Consider the following 24,170-nt stretch of genomic DNA (forward strand, 5'->3'; position numbering starts at 1 on the left):
TGTAAGAAGCACTGTGGTAACTTTCTGAAGGACCTAAAATAGTTATCACCCCACTTCCATCCAAGATGTCTTACATGAACAATTTCCTGAATGTTGTGTATATATTTTAAAAAGCACTTTGTGAAATAGTTTGTACATTTGTTTCCTAATTTATACACTTTTCGGTGTTGATATATTTAACTAATGGGGTTTTATTTATTGTTTCCCTTTTCTATGTGATGTGCGCGGGGAGGATGCGGGGCGGGCCACGGCGTGCTGACCACTGCCCGGGGCCGCCCTCGGTCCGGCCGCACTCGATGTTGTCTTGGTCTCAATAAACCGCTTCACCGAGTCCCGCCAGTGTCTGCGAGGTGCACCCGCCGCTTCCGCACATGCGCGCAGGGCTGGGGGCGGGACCGGAAGTCGCCGGCCGCTTCCGGCGCCCGGAAGGCGGCGCTTGGTGCGGTGAGTGCGGGCGAGGTCGGGGGTCACCAGGGACCGGGGTCACGGGGTGCCGGGAGACACGGGGGCCCGGGGTCATGGGGTCGCGGGGGGCCGCGGCAGAGGCCCCCGGCGGGCGGACGCCTTGGACATGGCGCCCCTCCCCGGCCTGCCCCGCGGCCTCCGCAGTTCGAAAGGCGAGGACGGATTAGCTGCCTTCCCTGGGATTGAGTGTCCCCGGAGGGAGGACAGCGCCCCGCGGAGCTCACGAGGCCCACAGGGGTAGTGGACTCCGGAGTAGCCAGAAAAAGTTGGGTCGGCTCTGGGGGTCAGACACCGCTGGACACGTGAAGTCAGCCTGGGGGGGTCAGACGCCCCTAGACACGCAAAGTCAGCCTGGAGGGGTCAGACGCCCCTAGACACACGGGGTCACCTGGGGGGTCAGACACCCCTGGACACGCGAGGTCACCTGGGGGGGGTCAGATGCCCCTGGACACACAGGGTCACCTGGGGGGAGTCAGACGCCCCTGAACACACGGGGTCACCTGGGGGGGTCAGACGCCCCTGGACACACGGGGTCACCTGGGGGGGTCAGACGCCCCTGGACACACGGGGTCACCTGGGGGGAGTCAGACGCCCCTGAACACACGGGGTCACCTGGGGGGTCAGACGCCCCTGGACACACGGGATTACCTGGGGGGTCAGACGCCCCTGGACACACGGGGTCACCTGGGGGGGTCAGACGCCCCTGGACACACGGGGTCACCTGGGGGGGGTCAGACGCCCCTGGACACACGGGATCACCTGGGGGGTCAGACGCCCCTGGACACGCAAGGTCAGCTGGGGGAGTCAGACACCCTGGACACGTGAGGTCAGCCTGGGGGGGATTTAGACACCCTGGGGTGGGGACCGGCCCAGTCCTCATGCCTGCTGCAGGGCCGCGCCCCAGTGTTGGGTCCCATTGGTGACTTGGGAACAGCTTCTTGGCACGGGTGACACTCTTCCATTGACAGAATTCATGCCTCTGGTGGCTGTCTTTGAGAGTTTTTCCCTCTGGAGTTTTGGAAGGCAGAGCGGCAAGGACCTTTGGTCTGCCCAGTGCCCATGGGCATGGAGAGGCCGGGACCTAGGCACTGGTTCTGTCTTGGGACTGCAACCCAGGAGCCGGCTGGGCTCAGTGCCTGCCACTGGGCCCTGCGGCTCCGAGTCCAGGTCCCAGCGTGATTTGGTCCTGTGCTAAGCTGGGCCTGGTCATTGGATGCTTCCAGGAGGCTGTGGTGTCAGCCCCTGGACTCATGCGTACAATGGCCAGGAGAGTATTCATGCTGATGGAAACGCTGCATGTGTGGGCCTCCCTGCCCAGGAGGCAGCACCAACTCTGACTGGAGCTGAGCTTCAGCGAGGTATTCTCTTATGGATTAGCGGTGCAGAGCTGCCCCTGCCCTGTGACATCCTGGCCCTTCCTCCTCCTCCTCCATGTCACCCTGGCCCTTCCTCCTCCTCCTCCATGTCACCCTGTGCCTTCCTCCTCCTCCTCCTCCTCCATGTCACCCTGTGCCTTCCTCCTCCTCCTCCATGTCACCCTGTGCCTTCCTCCTCCTCCTCCATGTCACCCTGTGCCTTCCTCCTCCTCCTCCATGTCACCCTGGGCCTTCCTCCTCCTCCTCCATGTCACCCTGTGCCTTCCTCCTCCTCCATGTCACCCTGGGCCTTCCTCCTCCTCCTCCATGTCATCCTGGGCCTTCCTCCTCCTCCTCCATGTCACCCTGTGCCTTCCTCCTCCTCCTCGTGTCACCCTAGGCCCTACCTCCTCCTCCATGTCACCCTGGCCCTTCCTCCTCCTCCATGTCATCCTGGGCCTTCCTCCTCCTCCTCCATGTCACCCTGTGCCTTCCTCCTCCTCCTCCATGTCACCCTGGGCCTTCCTCCTCCTCTTCCATGTCACCCTGGGCCTTCCTCCTCCTCCTCCATGTCACCCTAGGCCCTACCTCCTCCTCGTGTCACCCTGGCCCTTCCTCCTCCTCGTGTCACCCTGGGCCTTCCTCCTCCTCCTCCTCCATGTCACCCTGGGCCTTCCTCCTCCTCCTCCATGTCACCCTGTGCCTTCCTCCTCCTCCTCCATGTCATCCTGGGCCTTCCTCCTCCTCTTCCATGTCACCCTGGGCCTTCCTCCTCCTCCTCCTCCATGGCACCCTGGCCCTTCCTCTTCCTCCTCCATGTCACCCTGGGCCTTCCTCCTCCTCCATGTCACCCTGGGCCCTTCCTCCTCCTCCATGTCACCCTGGGCCTTACTCCTCCTCCTCCATGTCACCCTGGGCCTTCCTCCTCCTCCTCCATGTCACCCTAGGCCCTACCTCCTCCTCGTGTCACCCTGGCCCTTCCTCCTCCTCCTCCATGTCACCCTGGCCCTTCCTCCTCCTCCATGTCACCCTGGGCCTTCCTCCTCCTCCATGTCACCCTAGGCCCTTCCTCCTCCTCGTGTCACCCTGGGCCTTCCTCCTCCTCCTCCTCCATGGCACCCTGGGCCTTCCTCTTCCTCCTCCATGTCACCCTGGGCCTTCCTCCTCCTCCTCCTCCATGTCACCCTGGCCCTTCCTCCTCCTCCATGTCACCCTGGCCCTTCCTCCTCCTCCATGTCACCCTGGCCCTTCCTCCTCCTCCTCGTGTCACCCTGGGCCTTCCTCCTCCTCCATGTCACCCTGGGCCTTCCTCCTCCTCCATGTCACCCTGGGCCTTCCTCCTCTTCCATGTCACCCTAGGCCCTACCTCCTCCTCCATGTCACCCTGGGCCTTCCTCCTCCTCCTCCATGTCACCCTGGGCCTTCCTCCTCCTCCATGGCACCCTGGGCCCACCCCTTTCCCTCCAGGTCTGTGGTCTCTGTTGAGCCCCGCCCCATTTTTGGAGAGTGTGAGGTGAGGACAAGTGAGTTTATCCCTGGCAGTGCCCTCAGGGACTGGCACAGCATCACCCCAGGCTAGTGCTCCAGCTGTAGCCTTGGCATCCCGTTTGGGCACCAATTTGAGTCCCGGCTGCTCCACTTTCAGCACAAGTCTCTGCTGATGGCCTGCAAAGCAGCGGGGGGAGGATGGTCCATGTTCTCGGGCCCCTGACCCATGTGGGAAACCCAGAGGAAGTTCCGGCTCCCGGTACACGCTGACCCAGCTCTGGTGTGGCCGGTTAGAGGTAAACCAACAGATGGAAGTTGCCTCTGTCTCTCTTCTAATTCTGCCTTGCCCACAGTAGGAAGCACCTTGAAAAGAAGGCAGTCCCTGAGTCGCACGGCGGCCTGCGGCTGTCTGGTTGGTGTCCTGTGATGGTGCTCTGGCTGTGGGTGCAGCCAGCTAATGCTGCCTTCCCTGGGCGTGGCAGGGATGAACAGTTCCCTGCAGTCAGCAGCCTGCTCAGTGCATTTGGTAGTTCTGGTTCTCATACAGAGTTTGCCCTGTGGGTTTCCTACAAATCTGGCACCTTCTGCAAGTCAGCTGGTTCTGCTTTCTCTTGTTCCCTTTCCCGGCCGTCCTCCACTGCTCCCCCAGGCACCTTGGCAGGGGCTGGACCAGAAGCGGAGCAGTCAGGACTCCAACCGGTGTTGGCGCCGCTGGTGGCAGCTGAGCCCACAGCACCACAGTGCCAGGCCCTTGATTTCTTTGAATAATAGATGACTCAGAGGTTTTTAAATTTTCATATACATGAGGGCTTCTGGGAGATTCTGTAACAGTTTAGTTCCAATTTAATTCCGTTATAGTTGGAGAATCCATTTGAATTTTCTGTCTGCTGAAGTTTATGCAGGCTTCCCTGCGTAACACTGTGTGTTCTTGGAAGTGTGACTGTCCCGTGGCTGCGGGGTGTGGGGCTCTGTAATGTCGCTCGGGGAGGCTGTGTCTCAGGCTTTGTTTTCTTGAGGTGTTTATTTAGTTTGGGGGCGCAGTTTTGGAGGGGCTCTCCACCTGCTGGTCCACTTCCCACATGCCCCCAGTGACTGAGCCCAGTTCAGAGTTCAGCGTGGGAAACCCAGACGGCCATCTCGCGTGGATGGCAGGACCTTGACCTCAGGTCTCACGCTGCACTCCCTGGAAGGAGACCAGAGCCCTGCCCCGTGACTGCCACGGTCTCTGGGAGCTGTTGTTCCTGCATACACGCGTGTCCTCTCCATCAGAATGTTCAGTCCACCGTGTCACTCTGCCTTTCCAATGACTGTTTAAAGAGCTTTATTTATTTTTATTGAAAAAGCAGAGAAGAGAGAGAAAAAGGGACAGGGAGAGCTATCTTCCATCTAGTAGTTCATTCCCTAGGTGACCACAAAGGCTGGACCTTGGCTGATTTGAAGCCAGGAGCTTCTGAGTCTCTCATGCAGGTGCAGGGTCCCAGGGCTTTGGGCCACCCTTCTCTGCTTTCCCAGGCCACAGGCAGGGGGGAGCCGGATGGGAAGTGGAACAGCTGGGATTCGAACCGGTGTTCGTATGGGAGTTACTGTTGTACTTCTACTAGAAGTGTGGCAACCTAGCCTTGCCGGGGTCTCCCGCTCCCCCGGCCCTTCTGTGGCACGCTCCTGTGTGTCAGCCCGGCCTGGCTCACTGTGCGAGGCTTGGTTTTGGTACTGCCTCCAGCTGTGGCACGTGCCCGGCTCTGGGCAGCACAAACGGAACAGTTCTGGGGCAGGTGGGGGAGGGGTCAGGCTGCCGGCGACGCTCAGAGGGTTCCCGAGTGTTTTGTTCTCTTGTCCCAAGGTTTCTGAAACTGGGATGCTTCAGAATTCAAAGCTAAGCCGTGGGCCTGGGCGGCCACCCTGGGGAAAGCGCTTCCTTTCTTGGCAGCCGTGAAAGTGGGAAGTGGGGCACCCACGGGGGCTTGTGAGGGGCAGGCGGCTTCTGCAGTGCCCCCCACGGGGTGGGCCTTGGAAAGTGCCCACATGGGTAGGTGCCACACGTGTCACACAGGGTGCCTTGGGCTTTCTTTGGATATGGGACGCATGGCACCAGGGCAGCATGCTTGCTTGACCCTCGGTCCCTGCCAGGCACATGCGGCCACCAACTGTGCCCTGGAGGGGCAGCCATGTGGGTGACATGTCCCTGTGGACTCGGGCCATATGTCTGTCCCCAGGAACCTTGAGGGTGCCCTGTCTCTCAGCTTGGTCTGCCTCCACCTGCCTGCAGGCATGGAAGCCTGCCCCCCACCCCAAGCCAGTTACATGTTGCAGGTCTGGACCTGGCCGCCCATCAGCCCTCCCACAGCTGTGACCTGGATGAGCTCACGTGCTGGAGCTACTGCTGGATGTGGAGGACACTGCAGTGGTCCATTTCTTAGAGGCAGTGAGGAGGGAGGGGGGGCCAGAGCGGTCCTCCATGCACTGCTCGCTGTGCCCGAGTGCCCAGCTTCACCATAGCACCCTAAGGACGCTGTGGTTGAGTACAGGGCTCACGTCCAATCCCTGGTCATGACTTGGCTCTTGGCCTGAGGCCTTCAGCGGGACGGAGATGGCTGTCACTCAGGAGGTGCTGGGAGATGGATGCGCCTTATCGCGATCCTGGCTCAGGAAATTACACGGTGTCGGGATGGAGGCAGAGAAGGAGCGAGTGCATTGCGTCCGCTCCCGCCCTGGCATCTGCAGGTGCGAGCAAGAGGACATTACGTTTCAACCTCAGGTTCAGATTGCTGATGTCTGCTGTGGGTGGGCGCAGTCCGCCATGCCCGTGACGTTCACGACTGAGCTCAGCCCTGCCCTGAGCCTCATGGGCCAGGCGTGCTCAGCTTCAGCCCCGCATTGCAGGCTTGAAGCCTGACATTCACCGGACCCTTTGACTTTGCTTAGGGGCCATGGCACGTCTGGGGCTTTTCTCCGTGAGATCTCAGACCCTGTTGGACAGCCTGGGGTGCTGGGCTGCATCCCAGCGACTCCCTCCACAGCGCATGTCTGCCAGGCCGCTTTCCCTCAGCCGCATGGACCAGGCCCGGCACCAGGAGCCCCCCAGGAAGAAGCTGCTGTCTGAGAAAAAGCTGGTGAGACCCCTGGGCGGGGATGGCCCCTCACAGTTCCTCTGGGCTCGCCGAGTGTACCTGTGTCCCGACACTGTCAGGAGGCCTCACACTGAGCCTGCCCCAGGCCCGGAGGGGTGCCCCACATGACTGGCCTCACATGCCCTGGTGCCCTGACCAATGCTGAGTTCATTCTGCCCTGTGCCATCCTTGCCATTGCCGTTCAGGGCAGCAGGCCCAGCTCATCGTCCCTCGAGGCCAGCTCGTATCTCCCATGTGCAAAATCGCACACTGAGTCTTTTAAACAGTAATTCCTGGGTTTCCGTGTGGTCCCCACGCCGCTGTGAGCACTGGACAGAGATGCCTGTGGCGTGGGCTCCGCCTGGGCCTAGACCACTGGGCGGCCTGCGGGGGTGGGGAGCCAACAGCTGTGAGGTGTGAACTCTGTTACAGTCAGGCCCAGAGCGCCCTGGCCGCCCCTTCCCGTCCTGCTGTGTGTCTTGGGAACTGGAACTTGCCATCAGTAAAGACCTGTGACTTCAGAAATGATATATTTAAGCAGTATTTGCTCTTTTAAAAATACATTTTTTAATGGTTTATTTCTATTGGAAAGTCAGATATACAGAGAGGAGGAGAGACAGAGAGGAAGATCTTCCGTCCGATGATTCACTCCCCAAGTGACCACAGTGGCCGGAGCTGAGCCAATTTGAAGCCAGGAGCTCTTCCGGGTCCCCCACACGCGTGCAGGGTCCCGAGGCGCTGGGCCGTCCTCTGCTGCTTTCCCGGGCGCAAGCAGGGAGCTGGATGGGAAGTGTTTATTTTTATTGGAAAAACAGATTTACAGATAGGAGAGACAGAGACCCCCATTCACTGGTTCAGTCCCTGATGGCCACAATGGCTGGAGCAGAGCTGAGCCTATCCGGAGCGAGGAGCTTCCTTCATGGGAAGGCTTTGGGCCATCCTGAACTGCTTTCCCAGGCCATAGAAAGGTAGCTGAATGGGAAGTGGGGCAGCTGGGACATGATCTGGTGCCCATATGAGATGTCAGCACATGCAGGTTGAAGATTGGCCCGCTGAGCCACAGCACCCAGCCAGGAGGATATTGCTTGATCAACAGCTTTTCCTTGTTTTCTGAGAGGCAGGGTTCCTTCCATCCACTGGTTGACTTCTCACATACAGTGGCTGGGGCTGGTGCACACTGCAGCCTGCGGCCAGGGTCTCAGTCGCCTGGGGCCTTTAGCCCACCAGCCCTGTGTTTGTCCTGCCAAGGCTGTGGGTTTTGGGAAAGGGGAGCGGTGTTGGTATCACGACCATCTGGCTGCCCAAGCAGGTGCATTTCCACTGGACACTCGGTGTCTCAGGAGGGTGTTGGAGAATTGCCGATGATCGGGAGCCCGTGCAGGATGTGGGTGCTGGTGTGGGAGGTGGGATCTGATGTGAGCATCGTGGTGTTTGCAGAAAAGACACGCTGTGGACCATCGGAGAGTGCTTGTCCGAGGAGGAAGTGGAGGTGCCGGTGCGAGCTGTTTCCACAGTGAGCCCCGCAAGGAGTTTGGAGGCCCTGACGGTGGAGATGGGGGCCACGGTGGCCCTGTCATCCTGAAAGGCACGTGTCTGGGAGCTGAGGGCAGTGGGGCCTCGGCAAGGCAGGGCAGCCGGTCCCAGGTCTCTAGATTGTAGTCCGGGTATGTGGACGTCCAAGTCTGTACCTGAGAGCTGAGGAGCCCAGGAGCTGCCCGTCGGAGGGCCGCACAGGCCTCCCATGCAGTCCCAGGCAGAGCTGACGGGGCTCGGTCGGCCAGCGGGACGTCAGCACGCCGGAGTAGTCGCAGCACTGTGGTGGTGGTGGTGGCGCTGTGATTCTGGGCTTTAGAGGAAAACCAAGACATTGCCCATTTGCATATCCCATTGTCCCTTTGACAGCTGCGTTCCATTTCCACGCACACTCAGTGTTGGCCGCGTGGACAGAGGAGCACTGACCATGGCGGCAGTTCTGTCTGCACATACAGAAGCCTGGCCCTTGTCTTACCCCAGTCGACCAGCAGGTCACGTCCCTGTCGTCGGTGCTGTCGCAGTACCAGGGCTCCAGCGGACAAGATGGCGGCCGGAAGAACTGCTCTGGGCGAGGGGGCGCCGCCCTCTATGTCCGGGTAAGCTGTGGGTGCAGGAGGCTGCAGGGCCTGTGGCTTTGGGGTGAGAAGGGAGGCAGCTGGCGAGCAGAGGACAGGTCTGTCCCCACAAAGCTGATGGTGCCGGGCCACACGTGTGGTTGCTGGAGTCACAACGCACGCGACACGGACGAGTGGCCGAGGACGTCCACAGCTACACCCTGTGGGCTTCTGTGGTGTTGTGGGCACCACGTTCGCCTGCCACAGCCGGTCTCCTGGGTCAGCTGTTGGTCCAGAAGTGCCAGTTTGCCCCCGTGTTTCAGGAGTGATCCAGAGCAGCCTTTGTGCGGTGGGCACGGGGTGGGGGGTGACCACCCCGGGGAAGCCCGTGACGGCACGGCATCATCCAGCACTTTGTGAGGATGCTGAATGCTGTCTACCCCTGGGCCTGGGCCCTGCCTCAACTCCGCGAAACGCCTTAAGGAGGGCCGCCTGCTGTTGGTAGGTTGTCATCCCAGAACCCTGTGCCATCTCCAGGTCCCTGTGGGCACACTGGTGAAGGAAGGAGGTAAAGTTGTGGCCGACCTGTGTCGCCCTGGCGAGGAGTACATCGCCGCCCGGGGGGGCGCTGGAGGCAAAGGCAACCGCTTCTTCCTGGCCAACAACAACCGCGCGCCTGTGACCTGCACGCCCGGCCAGCCCGGCCAGGAGCGGCTTCTCCACCTGGAGCTCAAGACCATGGCCCACGCTGGGATGGTGGGTACCACACACAGGGGTGCGGGCCTGGAGATTACCCCTTGCCCCATTGGTGCCCCTTCACCTGGCCCGACCCCGCCCTGTGCTTGGTACAGTGAGCCCTGCAGTGTGGCATTCCCTGGGTGTGGTGCCCCCACGCTGAACCCAAAGCCATCCTCACATCTTCTTCCAGGTTGGGTTCCCCAATGCCGGAAAGTCCTCGCTCCTCCGAGCCATTTCGAATGCAAGACCCGCTGTGGCCGCCTACCCGTTCACCACCTTAAGTCCCCACATCGGGATTGTCCACTACGAAGGCCACCGACAAATAGCAGGTAGCACTGCCCCACTCTGCCCATGGTCAGGGGTTAGGGGTATAGGTGACCGAGGGGCCCCAAGGTGACTCCTCCTTGGCCCAGCTGCAGGGAGGGTCAGAACACGCCGCCTGGGCTCCGCTGTGCTGGCTCCGGCAGAGAAGCCCCAGGCAGGAGTCGCTGCTTGAGGCTGCTTTGTTCTTCCCTGTCGTCTGGGGATCGGGATCGGCAGCGTCACTCACGCAGACAGCATGTGATTTCAAAAGCTTCCCCTGTACCATTTTCAGAAAAGAAAACTTTTTCTGGAAGATGGTGTTCCCATTAAAAATAGTACGCCTGCTGGTGAGGTTCGGAGCATGGCACTTGATGTTTGCAAAGTGCTCTGCCGTCATTTCTATCGGATGAAATTATTCAGAGTACAGGAAGCCGTTTCCCCAAGGCCTTTGTGGAACCACACGACGGGAGCATGGGAAAGGGCCTGGGTTGGGCTGATGGGTGCCCACACCTGGCACTCGAGTGGCATGCCATCTTGTATGCGACTCAGCCCACTGTCCATCCCCAGGAGTCTCATGGCAGTGAACACAGCAGCCTCATCCTGAGCGACTCCTGGCAGGGCTGGCCACTGTGGCCTCCCGGGTGCAGTCAGGTGCTGTCCTCAATGCCCCAAGTGTAGCAGTCATTCCCACACCCTTGACCCAGCACCCCATCTGCCAGGACCCACACCCTTGGCCCCACACGCGCTGTGGTACCCTGTGACCTGTGCCCTTGGCCCCCACGCTCTGTGGTACCCAGCACCCCACCTGCCGTGACCCACGCCCTCGGCCCCCTGCGCGCTGTGGTATCCAGCACCCCACCTGCTGTGACTCATGCCCTCGGCCCCCACGCGCTGTGGTACCCCGTGACCCACGCCCTCGGGCCCCCATGCGCTGTGCTGCCCAGCACCCCACCTGCCGTTACCCACGCCCTCGGCCCCCACGCGCTGTGCTGCCCAGCACCCCACCGGCCATGACCCGTGTGTTCTGTCCACAGTGGCTGACGTCCCTGGCATCGTACGTGGCGCCCACCAGAACCGTGGCCTGGGGCTCGCCTTCCTCCGGCACATCGAGCGCTGCCGCTTCCTCCTCTTGGTGGTGGACCTCTCCCTGCCAGAGCCGTGGACTCAGGTCGGGCATTTGAAGCACGAACTGGAGATGTACCAGGAGGGCCTGTCCCAGCGGCCCCACGCTATCGTTGCCAATAAGCTTGATCTCCCAGAGGCCAGAGCCAGCCTGCCCCAGCTGCGGGCTCGCCTGGGCCAGGGGGTCATCGCCCTGTCGGCAGCCACCGGGGAGAACCTGGAGGAGCTGCTGCTGCGGCTGAAGGCACTGCACGAGGCCTGCGAGGAGGCCGAGCAGGGGCAGAGCTGCCTGCCACTCGGCTGGTAGCGGGGCAGGGCCGGCGGGGTCCCCAGGTGGGAGCTGTGAGCCGCAAGTCGCTGCCTGATCCGTAAGAATGTACTCAGAGCTGTGTGAACCTGCCCGTGTTTCTTGTGTCTCATTCCAAGGTGCACACCGCCCTGGCCTGGCATTCCTGGCAAGGGCATGTCCCGTGAGCTGGTTAATGCTGCCACGGGGAGGGGGGCACTCTGGATTCAGAGCTGCTGTGCGCATTCTGCCGTGGTGATTGGCATGCAACCAGGGCAGTACGGCAAGTCCTGGCTTCCTGGCGCCGCCACCTCCAGGCTGGCTGGTTGCACAGGTGAGCCTAAGGTTGAATGAGTGAGTGGACAGCAAGGGTCGCTTAGGGCAGCGGAGGCAAAGAGAACCAGAGGGCATCTCCACTGCTGGCTCACTCCAGATGGACACACTGGCTGGCCAGGAGCCTGGAGCTCCGTCTGAGCCCCCCAGAGGGGCTGAGGGCCCAGGTCCTGACCGGTAGGATCATACTCGCTTCCTGGCTGCCCAGTGCGGCAGAGCTGAGTGGACGTGGGCCTGGGGCACAGGGAGTTTGCCCAGGCCTGCTTTGCTGGGCACCACCCCCTCAGGAGAGCAGCTTGGTCTGAGTCCGCCATCACGCTCAGACTGTGCCCTGTGCCCTGCGGGCCCAAACGCCGGACAAGCCCCCAGGCTTCACGACTCGGTGCACCCAATATCCGTGCCAAGGCACGCTGTGTACATGTGGCTTCCGGCTGAAGGTGCTGCATGCCTGGGGGCTGGGTAGGAAGCTGCACTGTGCTGCAGGGGCTGAGAACTTGAAGAGAGCTGGAGCAGGTGCTTACCAAGACACACCTGGCCAGCCAGAAATGACTGGTCTTTCTAGGCCTGCTGGAGTGGTTTGGAAAGCAATCTTGGCATCTTATGGTCTGTGTCTTACCCCCGGGGGCTCCATGCTGACAACCGCTTCCCAAAGCGGGGACCGCCACACGGGCTGCTTGGGGGAGCTGGTGTCTCAGCTTCCAGGGCGATTGCGTTTTGATCCCGCGTCAGATCTGCGGCCAGAGCGGGAGAGGCCTCTTAGCCCGAGCCTGCCTTTAATGTCTCGTGCTTTCAAAGGCCCCTGTGTTCGTGAGGACGGCTCGGGCTGTGCGTCTATTTGCTGCCTCATTCGGGCCTCCACAAAGAAGTGCGGGGGCGCTAATTGCCCTGGCTTTCATCTTTGCCCCAGGGAGGGGTCCTTGCGAGGGCTGCCTCTTGTGGACCTCCCCTCCCCTGGGCAGCTTGGCGTGGGATGTAGACATGGACAGGTGGACGGAGAGCCTGCCACTCTGTGCCTCTGACGGGCGTGTTTCTGGCCATGGGCATTTGGCCTCAGGTTGACATGCTAGTTTCTCTTCTGAGTTCAGGGTTCGATTCCCAGTTCCAGCTCTGAGCCCTTAGGGGGCAGCGGGTGGTGGCCCAAGTCCCTGGGCTCCTGCCACCTGGGAGGCCTGCACGGAGCTCCTGGCTTTAGCCTGGCCCATGCCGCTGTCCCCAGGCACTTGGGAGTAGACCAACAGGTAGGCATGCACTCTCCTACGCAGTTTACAAAACCGAGTGCACGGTTGGGGGGCTCTCCAGGCTGTGCCACCATCCCCACAGAGGATCCAGAGCCAGGCATCCTGCCTGCAGAATCTGCTGTCCCCAGCTGTTGTGGAAGCAAGCGCCCCTGTGGTGGCCAGAGGCTGCAGCTTCCCCACACGGGAGGCCCCCCACTCCCCTTCACCCCTGCAGCTTCCCCACACGGGAGGCCCCCGCTCCCCTTCACCCCTGCAGCTTCCCCACACGGGAGGCCCCCGCTCCCCTTCACCCCTGCAGCTTCCCCACACGGGAGGCCCCCGCTCCCCTTCACCCCTGCAGCTTCCCCACACGGGAGGCCCCTGCTCCCCTTCACCCCTGTAGCCTCCAGGTACGGGTGGGGGAGGTTCCTTTGAAGGCCTGCTTGGGTGGGCATGGCTGAGCGCCTCCAAGCAGTGGCCTCCTGTGCCCCAGCCAGGGCACCCCTGTGACTTCAGGCCAGGGGCTCAGCCCTGCCATGCCAGCATCCCCACCCAGGCCTGGCCTGGCGGCACTGGGCAGGTGCTGCCCTGGATCTGTCCAGTTCCCTCTGGCTCTTGGTGCTTGCCACCTCCTGGCTGCTGCCCTGCCCTGTCTGTCCTTGGTCCCTCTGGAACCCTGCCCCTGTCCAGGGAGACAGATGCACACAGCCCCCCAGGGCCCTGCTCCTGTCCAGGGAGATGTGTGGTTCAAGCCAGACGTTGCCCAACAGCTGCATGTTCCCCACCCCTCCGGGGCACCTTCAGCACCAGAACCAGTGCCTAGGGTGGGAGCGAGTGTTTATCTCACTGGGTGAGCTGGCTCAGGTGTACGTGCAGCTGTGGGACCATGCACTCCTATGCACCTGCGAGTGCAGAAAGGATGTGAGAACGGGGGGCAGCCCTGCCCATGTGCCCTGGGGAAGCAGCCAGAGCAGTGGGCTCTGTACACTGCTGTGTCTGTAGCGCATGAGCTGACAACAGTCTCAAAGGGAGAAGACGTTGGAGAGGTGCCAGCCCCAGCTGAGCCCCAGGGGCTGTGTGAAGGGGTGAGCTGGGTCCTGCCCAGCCAGGACCACCTTGCTGTAGGGCCTCTCCTGACGACACCCCACCTGCCATGGATGCTCAGTTCTTCTGTGCCAGGCCGGGCAGGCACTGAAGGAAGACTCTCTGGGAGACGGAACGTGGCCCTGCTTGGGCATGGTGTCCACACGAGCAGGGGAGGGTCAGGGTGGCATTGCAGACATAGCCTGGCCACTGACCTGGCTCCTCTTCCCTTCTAGAGGGTTTCAGAGCTCCTTGTACAGTACCCCACCCTCCCCAGGGTCCTTGCTGGACCACAGTGGGGGCTTCAAGGGGAGGGGAGGGACCGGATTTGCTGACACAGAGCGCTACCCAGGGTGCTGCCTCCCCCGGGGGCCCTGTGACTGGGGCTGCCTTTGCTGACTTCACAGGACCACAGGAACAGCTGGCGGGCACTCACTGCTGGCCCGGCCCGGCCCGGGGATTCCCCTCCATGGCCTCCCAGCTCCCAGAGGGTGCTGCCCTGCCCCACATTCCTGCTGCCAGGCTCTCCCTCTGGGCAGGGTTGAGGGAGACCTTTCCCAAAACGCCCACCCAGTGACACTTCACCTACTGTGCTAGGACAACCTGGGCAACCCTCCCCACCTCCTCCCGAGGCATTCCCACAAGCCCCTTCCAGGAGGCAGTGGGCAGGAGCCTGGGTCCAGGACCAGGGCCTCCCCTCCCTGCCACAGCAGTGGCCGGGCTGTTGTTCACAGGGCACCCAGGGTGCTGGGCCTGCTGCTGCTCCCTGCCCCTGCTGTGTCCTTCCGTGTGCTTATTCCTCCAAGGTCCCTGTGTGCTGTCAAGCCCCCTGCCAGTGGACACAGAATCCACAGGGCATGGCGTGTGAAGGCTGCTTTGCCAGGAAGGGCACACAGCCCCACAGCCTGCCCCCCAGTGCCCCTGCGCCAGCTGGCTCAGCTCTGCCTCCTGCCGACGTGTGCCCCCTCCGGGTGGGGAGCAGTGCCAGCTGAGGTGGTTCCCAGCTTCCAGCCTTGGCCCTGACCAGGCCCTCCCGAGCGTACTTCCCATGGGCAGGGGAGCCCAGGACCAAGAGAAGCCAGCCGCAGGTGATCCTGCTTCCTCTCCGTCGCTGGGACCCATTCATCCGTGCTGGTTTGGGGGAAGAAAGCTCAGGCAGTGGGGACGGCCCTGGGCGCTATGTGTGTGTGCTGCCTTGGCTCTGCAGTGACTAACTGCTGGGCCTGAGACCCACGTCAACCCTGGAGTCCAGGGAGGGGCCGGAGTCCCAGGCTAGAGCCCAGGAGATGGCCACACTGTGGGAGTGGGCAGGTGGTGCAGGGCTGTCGCACACAGCACCAAGGCCCCTTCTGGGCCCAACCCTGACAGCTTCTTCCCCCCCGGGAGGCACCCAGGCCCTCTGGAACCGAACCCTGAGCCCTGTGCCCACGTCCTTCGGGTCTCCCTGGATGGCCCCAGGACACCCCTCCCCCAGACTCTGCGGGCTGGGGCACCTACCTGAGTCCTCAAGCTCATTCCCACAGCCACAGGCAGCAGGGACCTCCCCCAGCCCTGTCAGTCCCGCCTGCTGGGGGCAGGACCAAGCCCGGAATGATGGTCGGCAGAGAGCAGGTGCAGCATGGCTAACAAAGGAGTGATTTTGGCAAGGGCAGGGGAGTACTTCCTGCCCACGCGAGGGCCACTGCTCAGATCTCCAGGCCACCTCGGGGACAGGCGCTCAGCGCCATCCTGCAAGGGCAGACCTGGCAGGCAGGGGGCATGCCCTGGATTTCGGCTCAAGTCTCCCCTCCCCCCTCCCGCCGTGTCCTTAGTGCTGACTCGGCACTGAAGAGTCCCCTTCATGGAGGGCATACAGCAGGCGCTCAATCAGGGCTCCTTGCCAAGACCGATCGACAGAGCTACCACCAGCCCCACCCACTGTCCCAGGAGGTGTCGGGGAGAAGGGGCTGAATGGGAAGACTGGAGTCCAAGCCAGCCTACTTCCGGCCCCGGCTTCCTCACCTCTCTCTGCAGAAGGGGTGCACTGGGCAGGGCTGCTGGACAGGAAGTGGGGAGGAGGAAGGCTCTTCACACTCCCTAAGCCACACACGCTGGGCGTCAGGGTCTACAGAGACAGAGGGAAGGCAGCCCCGTGCCTTGCCCACATCCAGGGCTCCTCAGGCACATGACCACTACGGATAGATGGAGGTGCAGTGGCCTGCTTGGCCCTGTGCCCAGAAACTGCCCCAGGGCACCCCTGAGGCCCAGGCCAGGGCAGGAGGCATGCAGCAGCAGCTGCCCCCGGAGAACCCCGTGGGAGGACCTGTAGGTTGCCCTTGGCCCTGGTGGGTGGCTCCATGCCCTGATCCCTGCCACATCTCCTGCCTGTCCCCCACAGGCCTCTCACAGTCCAGGTCTGTGCCGCCCCCGCGGCCAGGGCACGACAGGGGCCCGCCTGCTGGGGATACATACCTACCGGCTGCAGGTGCAGCCCCTGCCAGCGCCCCTGACCCAGGGGGAGGCCCCTGGTGTGTGTGTTTGCTGCCAGTTGGTACCCGGCACACTCCATGGGTTCCTTCTCTCCTCCCCCATCCCTGCACATGAGCCTGGGGAGCGGCAGTTTGCTGAGATTGAAGGCAAAATTGCTTGAAAGCCTATGCTTTTATCCACCAATTTGTAGCCATTTAGCAGGGCCAGGCGGAGGGGCAGCTGGCCCCAGCGGTGCTGTCAGCACAGAGGCACCATCGCCTAAGCCAGTGGGACCGTGTCCTTCCCTGGGGGTCCTGGCCGGAGGGCCCGGCCAAGGTCAGGAGGCTCTGAGCACTGTGCATGGCCAGCCCTGGGCCTGGGCTGCCCCTGTCTCTGACCCATGGGGGCAGGGCCGGGCTGCCAGAGCTCGGGCTTTGTAGGGGAAGGGCCGGGGCGGCTGTGCAGGGAGGAGGAAGGTTTGTGCTGAGCTCTGGCCAACAGCGGCAGAAGACCTCCACACGTCAATGTGCCTGGCCCAGCCCGGGAAGGCATGGTCAAAGTGGGGCCCAGCAGAGCAGGGTGCCAGCAATGGGAGGGGGTCACCCCAGCCCCGAGTCACGCTTTCCACTGAGCTGATCTCGCTGCTTTCCAAGGGGACCTGGCCGCGGCACAGCCAGGGTGCATGGTGTCTGCCCTCATGCTAGGATGCCCATTTGCCATGGGCACTCCCAGGGTATGGGGGCTGTCCCCACCATCCCATCCCCTCTGGACCTCCTCCCTCCCACCCAGAACTCAGCCACTGTCCCCCAGCCCCACCGTGTCCCCTCAGCAAGTGGCCACTACTCCCAGCTCAGGATGACCGGCCTGGGCAGCAGGAAGGCCGGCACCCACACCCTCAGGGCCCAGTTGGGCCCCCGGCAGATCAAGGCTGGCAGGGCTTCTGGCTCAGCAAGACCAGCGCCTGTGCTGGAAGAGGAGGCAGCGCCATTGCGTCCTGAGCAGTGTGGGGCCCGAGTCCTGGACGAGGATTGGACACTGGGGTGTCAGGCCAGGCTCTGCTCCCTACTGCAAGGCCCCATGCCTGGGGGCCTGGGACTCCTCTCTGAGGATCCCTAGTCCTTCCCCCGACCCCCAGCCAGCGCCTCCGGCACAGGCACTCCCACCCTTCTCACAGGAAGTCCCTTGGGATCAGCACCAATAAAAAAATACACTTTACTGTGACTTCACAGGGTGCGGTGGGCAGCAGCGCATGCAGTGCTCACCTCCAAACCACAGGACAGTGCGAAGCAGCCCCTCCCAGGGCCCACCCCCACAAGGCACAGCCGGGCTGAGCGGTGGGGCAGGTGCCCTGCTCTGGGCTCTGGTCCTCAGCAGGGGTGTGGCGGGCAGCAGCAGCTGGCACAGCTCAGCCAGAAGCGCGAGGCAGAGGGAGGGAGGGAGGAGGGCGTGGGAGCCCACACCTGCCAATCCAGCCCTGAGCTCCTTGGCAATTTTGTCTCTCTTGATTAAACATCCAAGGAACATCAAGTTCACAGACACATTTTCTTCTCCCTCTTCCTGGAGACACCCACCCAAACACCGACAGGGTGGTCCCGGGGCCACCGGACACTTTGCGGGGGATGGAGAGAGGGACAGGGGTGGGGCACCAGGCCCTGGGCTGGGGCAAGAGGCAGGAGGCAGCCGAGGCAGGGGTGGCCTGGGGAGATGGGAGATGCCAGGTGGGGGCTGTGGCCCACTCCAGGCATGGTCTCTGGGGAGAAGGGGAACCAGCCAGGTGCATGGGATAGGCCCTGGCTCCTGGGCAGCCATCGCAGCATGAGGAGCCCAGCAGGGTGGATGGTGTCCCAGGGTCGTGGTGGCCCTGATGGTGACCAGGGACGAGGCATGATGGTGTGGGAGCGGGTGGCCGGCTCACTTCCAGCACTGCTCCAGCGAGCCATGAGGCTGGAACTTGAGCCGCTGTGGGCACAGCAGCTTGGTGAAGGCGCGACGGAAGCTGTAGTGGCACAGCGGGTAGAGCACTGGGTTCACTGCAGAGTTGGCCCACAGCAACCAGAAGGACGTCTCGTACCAGAAGTCGGGGACGCAGTGGCCGTGGCAGGCGGCCCGAATGATCATCAGCAGAGTGTAGGGCGCCCAGCAGAGCCCGAACATGCTCACAATCACGGCCAGGGACTTGGCCACCTTCTTGTCCCGCGACAGCCGGAAACGCTGGCTGATGCCCTGCGAGACCATCTTCATGCGCTTCTCCAGGGACGCCGAGGAGGCCGACGGTTTGGAGCCCCGCTTGAGCGAGCGCGGCCGCTCCCCGCCCCCGCGCGAGGAGCTGCCAGAGCTGGAGGTGGGCGAGGCCGCTGCGCCGCCCCCGAGCGCCCCCTCGCCGGCTTCGGGGCCCGGGGCCGCCTCCCCCACGCCGCACCTGTGCAGCGGCACGGCCTCCCCGTGGCCCCTGGGCCAGCAGCCCCAGCAGCCGGGCGGCGGCGGCGGCGGCGGCGAAGGCTGGGCCTCGGGCGGGGGCTCCGGGGCGGCGCCGTCGCGGCGCAGGCGCGTGCGCCGCTGGATGTTCAGGTAGATGCTGAGGTTGAAGAAGGTGACGCTGAGGAAGGGGGTGAAGAACTCGAGGGTGGAGGCCGTGATGAGGAAGTACCAGTTGTAGAAGAACTCGGCGTAGCAGTGGCCCTCAGGGATGGAGCTGCCACCCGACACGTACTCCCAGCTCAGGATGGCCGGCCCGTACAGCAGGAAGGCCAGCACCCACACCAGTGCCATCTTGCGCACCGCCCGTCGCGTGTCACCCTGCTGGGCCCGGTAGGAGACCTGCAGGGGATGGGACAGGTCGGGTCAGGAGGCCAGGGGGCAGTGGCACACGGTCCTGCGTTCACTTCCAGCCCCAGGCCAGCGGGCATTCCCACCTGGCCTTCCCAGAGCCTGCCTGGCTGCACCCTGTCCAGACCTGGCAGTTGTGGCTGTGTAAAGGGCGACCCCAGCCAAGCTATGTGTTTCCCTGTCAATATCCCTTTCAAGTAAAAAATGTAGGGGTCAGCACGGTGACGCAGTGTGCTAGTCCCCCAGGGCGGCACAGACCCGCAGTGCCAACATCCCATATGGGCACCGGTTCCAGTCCTGGCAGCTCCACTTCTTGTCCAGCTCCCTGCCTGTGGCCTGGGAAAGCAGTTGAGGATGGCCAGGCCTTGGGACGCTGCACCTGTGTGGGAGACCTGGAAGAGCTGCTGGCTGCTGCCTTCAGCTCAGCTCTGGCCACTGTGGCCACGTGAGGAGTGAGGTGTGTGCCGAGAGGCAGGCCCCGGCCCTGGTGCATGCAGACACATGAGCACACATGTGGTGACATACACAGAGACACAGGGTCACAGAGGCGGCCAGAAGGAGACGGGTGAGGGTGGCGTGAGCCGTCTTGCAGGACAGGAGGCCACACCTGCAGGGCCAAGAGAACCAACAGGGGCCAGGAAGGGGGTCAGGCAAGTCAGCGGGGGCTGGAGTGATGGCCTGCAGGGCACCCCAGGCTCCCCCTGCCGCCAGCCTGCCGGGCACAGCACAGCTGGCAAACTGTCAGTGCTTGGGTGGGGTGCTGTGTCACAGCGGGTGAAGCCACCTCCCACACGGCAGCCCCATTTCCTGTCCAGCTTCCTGCTTGTGGCCTGGGAATAAGCGGAGGATGGCCCAAGCGTGGGCTCCTGCAGCCGCATAGGAGACTGGAACAAGCTCCAGATTTTGGTCTGGAATGGCCCACTTTGCGGCCACTCAGGGAATGACCTAGCCAATAGATCGATCACTCTCTCTCCCTCCCTCTCTGATTCTGACTTGCAAAATAAATAAATAAAGCTTTAACACATGGAGCACTGCTCAGAAGCCAGGGGCCGGGCTCTGTGCTAGACACACCCTGACGTCACTCAGTCCTTGCCACAGTCCTTGGGTGGGGAGGAGGCAAACTCAGGAGGACCCCAACCCTTGCATTCTGTCCTCCACCTGCCCAGGCTAGGAGGGAAAACACTCCCATCAAAGGCTGGGCTGGACAAGCATTGGGGGAAGAGGAGGGACCAGCTCCTATGACCACAGGTGTATACAGCCTGTACAATGAAGCCATAGGGCTCAGGGTGCAGCATGCAGGAGCAGGGTCCAGGGCTCAGGGCTCAGGGCTCAGCGTGCAGGACTAGGGTCCAGGATCGAGGGCTCAGGTTCAGGGTCCAGGGCTCAGGGCTCAGGGTTCAGGGTTCAGGGCTCAGGGCTCGGGCTCAGGGTGCAGCATTCAGGACCAGGGTCCAGGGCTCAGGGCTCAGGCTCAGGGTCCAGGGTGCAGGACCGGGGTCTAGGGCTCAGGCTCAGGGTGCAGCATGCAGGACTGGGGTCCAGGGTTCAGGGCTCGGGGCTCAGGGTCCAGGGTGCAGGACCGGGGTCCAGGACCTAGGGCTCGGGTTCAGGGTGCAGGACCGGGGTCCAGGGCTCAGGGTGCAGGACGAGGGTCCAGGGCTCAGAGTGCAGCATGCAAGACCGGGGTCCAGAGCTCAGGGTCCAGGGCTCAGGGCTCAGGGTGCAGGACCGGGGTCTAGGGCTTACAGCTCAGGGTGCAGTGTGCAGGACTGGGGTCCAGGGTTCAGGGCTCGGGGCTCAGGGTCCAGGGTGCAGGACTGGGGTCCAGGGCCTAGGGCTTGGGCTCAGGGTGCAGGGCCAGGGTCCAGGGCTCACGGCTCAGGGCTCAGGATGCAGGGTACAGGGTCTGTATTGTGGGTGCAGGGTTAGGGTCTAGGGCATGATCAGAGTACTGGGTCAGGGTAAGGGGCTCAGAGTCTGGATCCAGCGTACAGGGTCTGGGTCTGGGGTACAGGGTGTAGGGTCAGGGTCCAGGGTGCAGGATTAGGGTCCGGGGTGTAGGGGCAGGGTCCAATGTGCATGGTCAGGGCCTGGGGTACAGGGTCAGAGTCCGGGGCCCAGGGCCCAGGGTTAGAATCGGGTGCAGAGTGCAGGGCCCAGAGTCCCCCCTCAGAGCAGCACTCATAGTGCAGGGCCATTGGGAGCCAGGAGCTGCTGTCGCCTGCCTGGGACAGCGTTTGTGCCCTGGGAGGGACAATGACAGCCTGGCCGCTGCCTGGAGCCTCTAGCCCATGCCCTTCCTTGAACACAGGGACACAGGCTGAACCGCATCCCACCTGGGTCCCGTCTCACCTCCACCCTGCCGCTCCCCAGGAGTCAGTCCCACCAGCTGTAGAGAGCCCTGAGCATGAGGGGTGCGTTCGGCAGGGACTAAGTCCCCTGGGGCGCCACACCTGTGGCCATCCCTGTGAGTCCCCCAGCGGTGCCAGGACTCACAGCTCGGGTGACGGACAGGAAGCGGTCGTAGCTGATGAGCACGATGTTGAAGACGGACGAGGTGCACAGCAGGTAGTCCACCACCAGCCACAGCTTGCAGAGACCCCGGCCGAAGGTCCAGCGGCCGGTCAGCACATAGGGCACATACAGTGGGATGCAGAAGGCACCTGCGGGGGAGCAGGGCGACAGTGGGCACAGGTGGGGGCAACTCAGGGGCCCAGGGCCAGCTTTCTGGGACCAGCCACCTGCCTCCAAACTCGTCTCTCTGGTATTGCCTGGGCACAACTCCATTCCTGCTGCTAGCCTGTGGCCGGCTCCACCCACGGCCCCCAAGCCCCACTGCTGCCCCTGGTCTGGGCAGGGGTGGGTGGGGTGAGTGGGCAGGAGGCAAGACCCAGCCAGGCAAGGCGACTCAGCACAAGACCGGGCTTCTGGTGGGCATCCCCAGCGGGAGGGGAGGTCATGTTCCACCGTGGTCCCCAGCCCCTATCCTGGCTCTGGGCCAGCCCTCCACCCTCAGCAGATCCTTCTCCTCCAGCAGCTTCCGTCGCCGAGCTGGGCCCAGTGTCTGCAAGACGCGCCTCGCAGCCCCAACAGGTGTCTGGCGCTCGGCCCCCTCCGCGTGCCCCGCCTCCCAGCCGACAGCAGATCACGGACACGTGAGAGCGCGCTCCTGCCGGCATCTCCCCGCCCCCCCTCGCTTTCCCGGGCCTCCTCCCCCAGGATGGAGCTAACCCCCCCTTCCCTGTCCTCTTCCCAAACCTCCCCCGGGCGCCCTCGGCGCGTCCCGAGTCCACAGCCGCCTTTGTTTGGCTTTGGCGCAGGAGCGGGCGCTGCTCCGCGGTCGCTGAGCCTCGCGCCTTGCCGAGCGCACGCCCGTCCGCCCGCTGGCTCTCGCCCCTTTCCCGGGGCACCAACCCCCCGACCAAGCTTTAACCCGGCGGGCCAGGAGGCAAGCAACTTCCCCGCGCCCACCGCCACACAGGCTTCCACTCCCTCGTCCCAGCCGGGATCCGCTGGAGCGTGTGCCCGCGAGCCACTCCGGGTCCGGGCGCGGGTCCCCTCCATCCCGGCCAGGCTACAGCTGCGGAGAGGAGACGCGAAGGGGGGGGTGCTTTACCCACGAGGAAGTCGGAGATGGCGAGGTTGAGCAGAAAGAAGTTGTTCTGGGTGCGGAGGCTCGAGTCGGCTACGAAGGCGAGCATGACCAGCGCGTTGCCCAGCACCGTGGCCACGATGAGCAGCGCCATGAGCGCGGCCAGCACGGCGGTCCAGGCGGCCGAGAAGCCGCGCGCCCCGCCCGCCGCCGCCTCGCCGGCCAGCGCCCCCGACGCGTTCAGCAGCCCGTCGGGCGGCGCGCGCTCCATGGTCCCGCAGGCTCACGAGGCGCCGGGACGCGGGGTAGAGCGCGGGCCGCGGGCTGAGATGCCGGGAGCGGCGCCGGCCCGGGGCCCTCGTCGTGGCCCACTGTCGGCCCGGCGAGGCTCCCCGGGGGGCCCCCGGAGCATGGTCCCGGGCGCCGAGCCGAGGAGGACCCGGCGGCGCGGCTGCCGCAGGCGCGCCGTGCACCCCGAGCGCCGCGCGCAGCCGAGTGCGCCCCGCGCCCAGCCCGCCGCCCCCCGCGCCCCGCGCTGAGCCCCCGCCATTGGCTGCGGCCCTCGCCCCGCCCCCGCCCCGCCCCCGCCCCGCCCGGCGCCGGCAGCACCACGGACAGCGCCGCGTGCCCGCACGGCCGGCCCCGGCCCCGGGGTGCGCGGCGTCTGGCGGGGCGCCGGCTCCGGGCACGGCGGGCGCTGGGGCCGGGGGTCCCGAAGGTGCCACCGCGGGGCGGCGCGTCTCCGCGGAGCTCGGCCCTCGCCGTGCCCGCGGTCCCGGAGACCCATGCCCTGCCCTGGTCCGCAGCCGGGGGGCCCGGGGAAGACCCTGGGCGAGGAGGGGGCGGGGAAACGCCTGCACCCGCGCTGCGGGGAGAACTTGCCCTCGCGGGGCCCCTCCTCGTTCCCTGTAGGGTGCAAGTCGCTGGAGGGGGGTGGCGGGGAAAGAGGAAGACTAAGAGGAAAACAGGTGGGGAGGGGGTCCCGCGAGCCGGGGCCTTGACCACGCGAAGCTGAGAGGGACCCTGGCTCTCAGCACGCTGTGGTCAGGGCCCCCGCGCAGGGTCCAGGGTGACCTGCCAGGCGTAGACAGATGTGCAGTTACATAAGGGAGGCTGGGAGCCCGAGTGGCTGCAGCCAGGAGGGAGCGCGCCCCGCCGGGACGCAGGTGGCCCCAGGTTGACCTGGGGACCTGGAGTGCTCCTGCCAACCCCGCGCCCCCATCCCCGGGCGGGCAGCGCGATGGGGCGGTCCCTGCTGCAGCCGCGGACAGCCGAGGTCACACCGTGCTTGGGCGCAGACAAGGTGGCACCGGCAACGGCTGCGTTTGCGCCGGCGAGCGGGGGTCTGGCGAGCGGGAGCGTCCCTTCCCCCAGACTCGCAGGGTCCAGGGCACGGTCGACCCGAGGCTTCGCGCAGACAGGCGCTCGGCACCCAGCCGCGCTCTGCCCCGGCTCTCCGCCGGCCTCGGGCTGGGGACCCGCGAGCGAGCAATGAGCAGCAGACAGCAGACAGCGAGGGAACAGCGCCCGAGGGGGGAGCCGCGGCTGCCTTGTCGCCTGCCAGCAGCGGGCGACACCACGAGGACAGAACCCCCTCCCGCCGCCCCTCCCCTGTGACTGGGTGGGGGTGGAGGCCTGGGGCTGCAGGGAGGGGGTGGGGCCCCTGGCGGGCGCTCAGCCCCCCTATTTGATTCTGGGGGTCCCTGGGCTGCCTGCCCCG

General features: G+C 64.1%; 2 protein-coding genes across 5 annotated transcripts; one reads left to right on the forward strand and one right to left on the reverse strand.

The window, feature by feature from the left end:
* Positions 1 to 418: 418 nt before the first annotated feature.
* On the forward strand, positions 419 to 11,060 carry MTG2 (mitochondrial ribosome associated GTPase 2). Of its 2 annotated transcripts, XM_040988252.1 has the most exons (7): positions 419 to 444; positions 6,231 to 6,469; positions 7,853 to 8,000; positions 8,429 to 8,544; positions 9,040 to 9,258; positions 9,431 to 9,569; positions 10,578 to 11,060. In XM_040988252.1, exons 2-7 carry the CDS (start codon positions 6,236 to 6,238, stop codon positions 10,970 to 10,972), a joined length of 1,251 nt encoding a protein of 416 aa, XP_040844186.1. In that variant the 5' UTR covers positions 419 to 444; positions 6,231 to 6,235; the 3' UTR covers positions 10,973 to 11,060. The 2 variants fall into 2 exon arrangements, with proteins under 2 accessions (XP_040844186.1, XP_040844187.1); XM_040988253.1 differs by lacking the exon at positions 419 to 444 and having other exon boundaries at positions 5,270 to 6,418.
* A 6,501-nt stretch (positions 11,061 to 17,561) lies between these two features.
* HRH3 (histamine receptor H3) lies at positions 17,562 to 22,742 on the reverse strand. 3 transcript variants are annotated; one of them, XM_040988153.1, is made up of 5 exons: positions 22,475 to 22,721; positions 21,355 to 21,521; positions 18,452 to 18,849; positions 17,948 to 18,028; positions 17,562 to 17,589 (listed from the first exon to the last, which is right to left on the reverse strand). In XM_040988153.1, the coding sequence occupies exons 1-5, from the start codon at positions 22,719 to 22,721 to the stop codon at positions 17,562 to 17,564; spliced, it is 921 nt and encodes a 306-aa protein (XP_040844087.1). The 3 variants fall into 3 exon arrangements, with proteins under 3 accessions (XP_040844087.1, XP_040844085.1, XP_040844086.1); XM_040988151.1 differs by having other exon boundaries at positions 17,948 to 18,849; XM_040988152.1 differs by lacking the exon at positions 17,562 to 17,589 and having other exon boundaries at positions 17,940 to 18,849; positions 22,475 to 22,742.
* Positions 22,743 to 24,170: the final 1,428 nt, after the last annotated feature.

This window comes from Ochotona curzoniae, unplaced genomic scaffold, assembly GCF_017591425.1.
Source record: "Ochotona curzoniae isolate NIBS_2020 unplaced genomic scaffold, NIBS_Ocur_1.0 contig_48, whole genome shotgun sequence".
NCBI lineage: Eukaryota > Metazoa > Chordata > Mammalia > Lagomorpha > Ochotonidae > Ochotona > Ochotona curzoniae.

Bases quoted from the DNA above. Each gene is read 5' to 3' on its own strand.
- MTG2 (XM_040988252.1), top strand. From the start codon at position 6,236: ATGGCACGTCTGGGGCTTTTCTCCGTGAGATCTCAGACCCTGTTGGAC. The intron at 6,470-7,852 runs GTGTACCTGTGT...TGGTGTTTGCAG, and splicing joins AGTTCCTCTGGGCTCGCCGA to AAAAGACACGCTGTGGACCA. The intron at 9,259-9,430 runs GTGGGTACCACA...ATCTTCTTCCAG, and splicing joins CCATGGCCCACGCTGGGATG to GTTGGGTTCCCCAATGCCGG.
- HRH3 (XM_040988151.1), bottom strand. From the start codon at position 22,721: ATGGAGCGCGCGCCGCCCGACGGGCTGCTGAACGCGTCGGGGGCGCTG. The intron at 21,522-22,474 runs GTAAAGCACCCC...GCTCCCCCGCAG, and splicing joins CATCTCCGACTTCCTCGTGG to GTGCCTTCTGCATCCCACTG. The intron at 17,590-17,947 runs GTGAGCCGGCCA...GGGTGTCTCCAG, and splicing joins TCGCTGGAGCAGTGCTGGAA to GAAGAGGGAGAAGAAAATGT.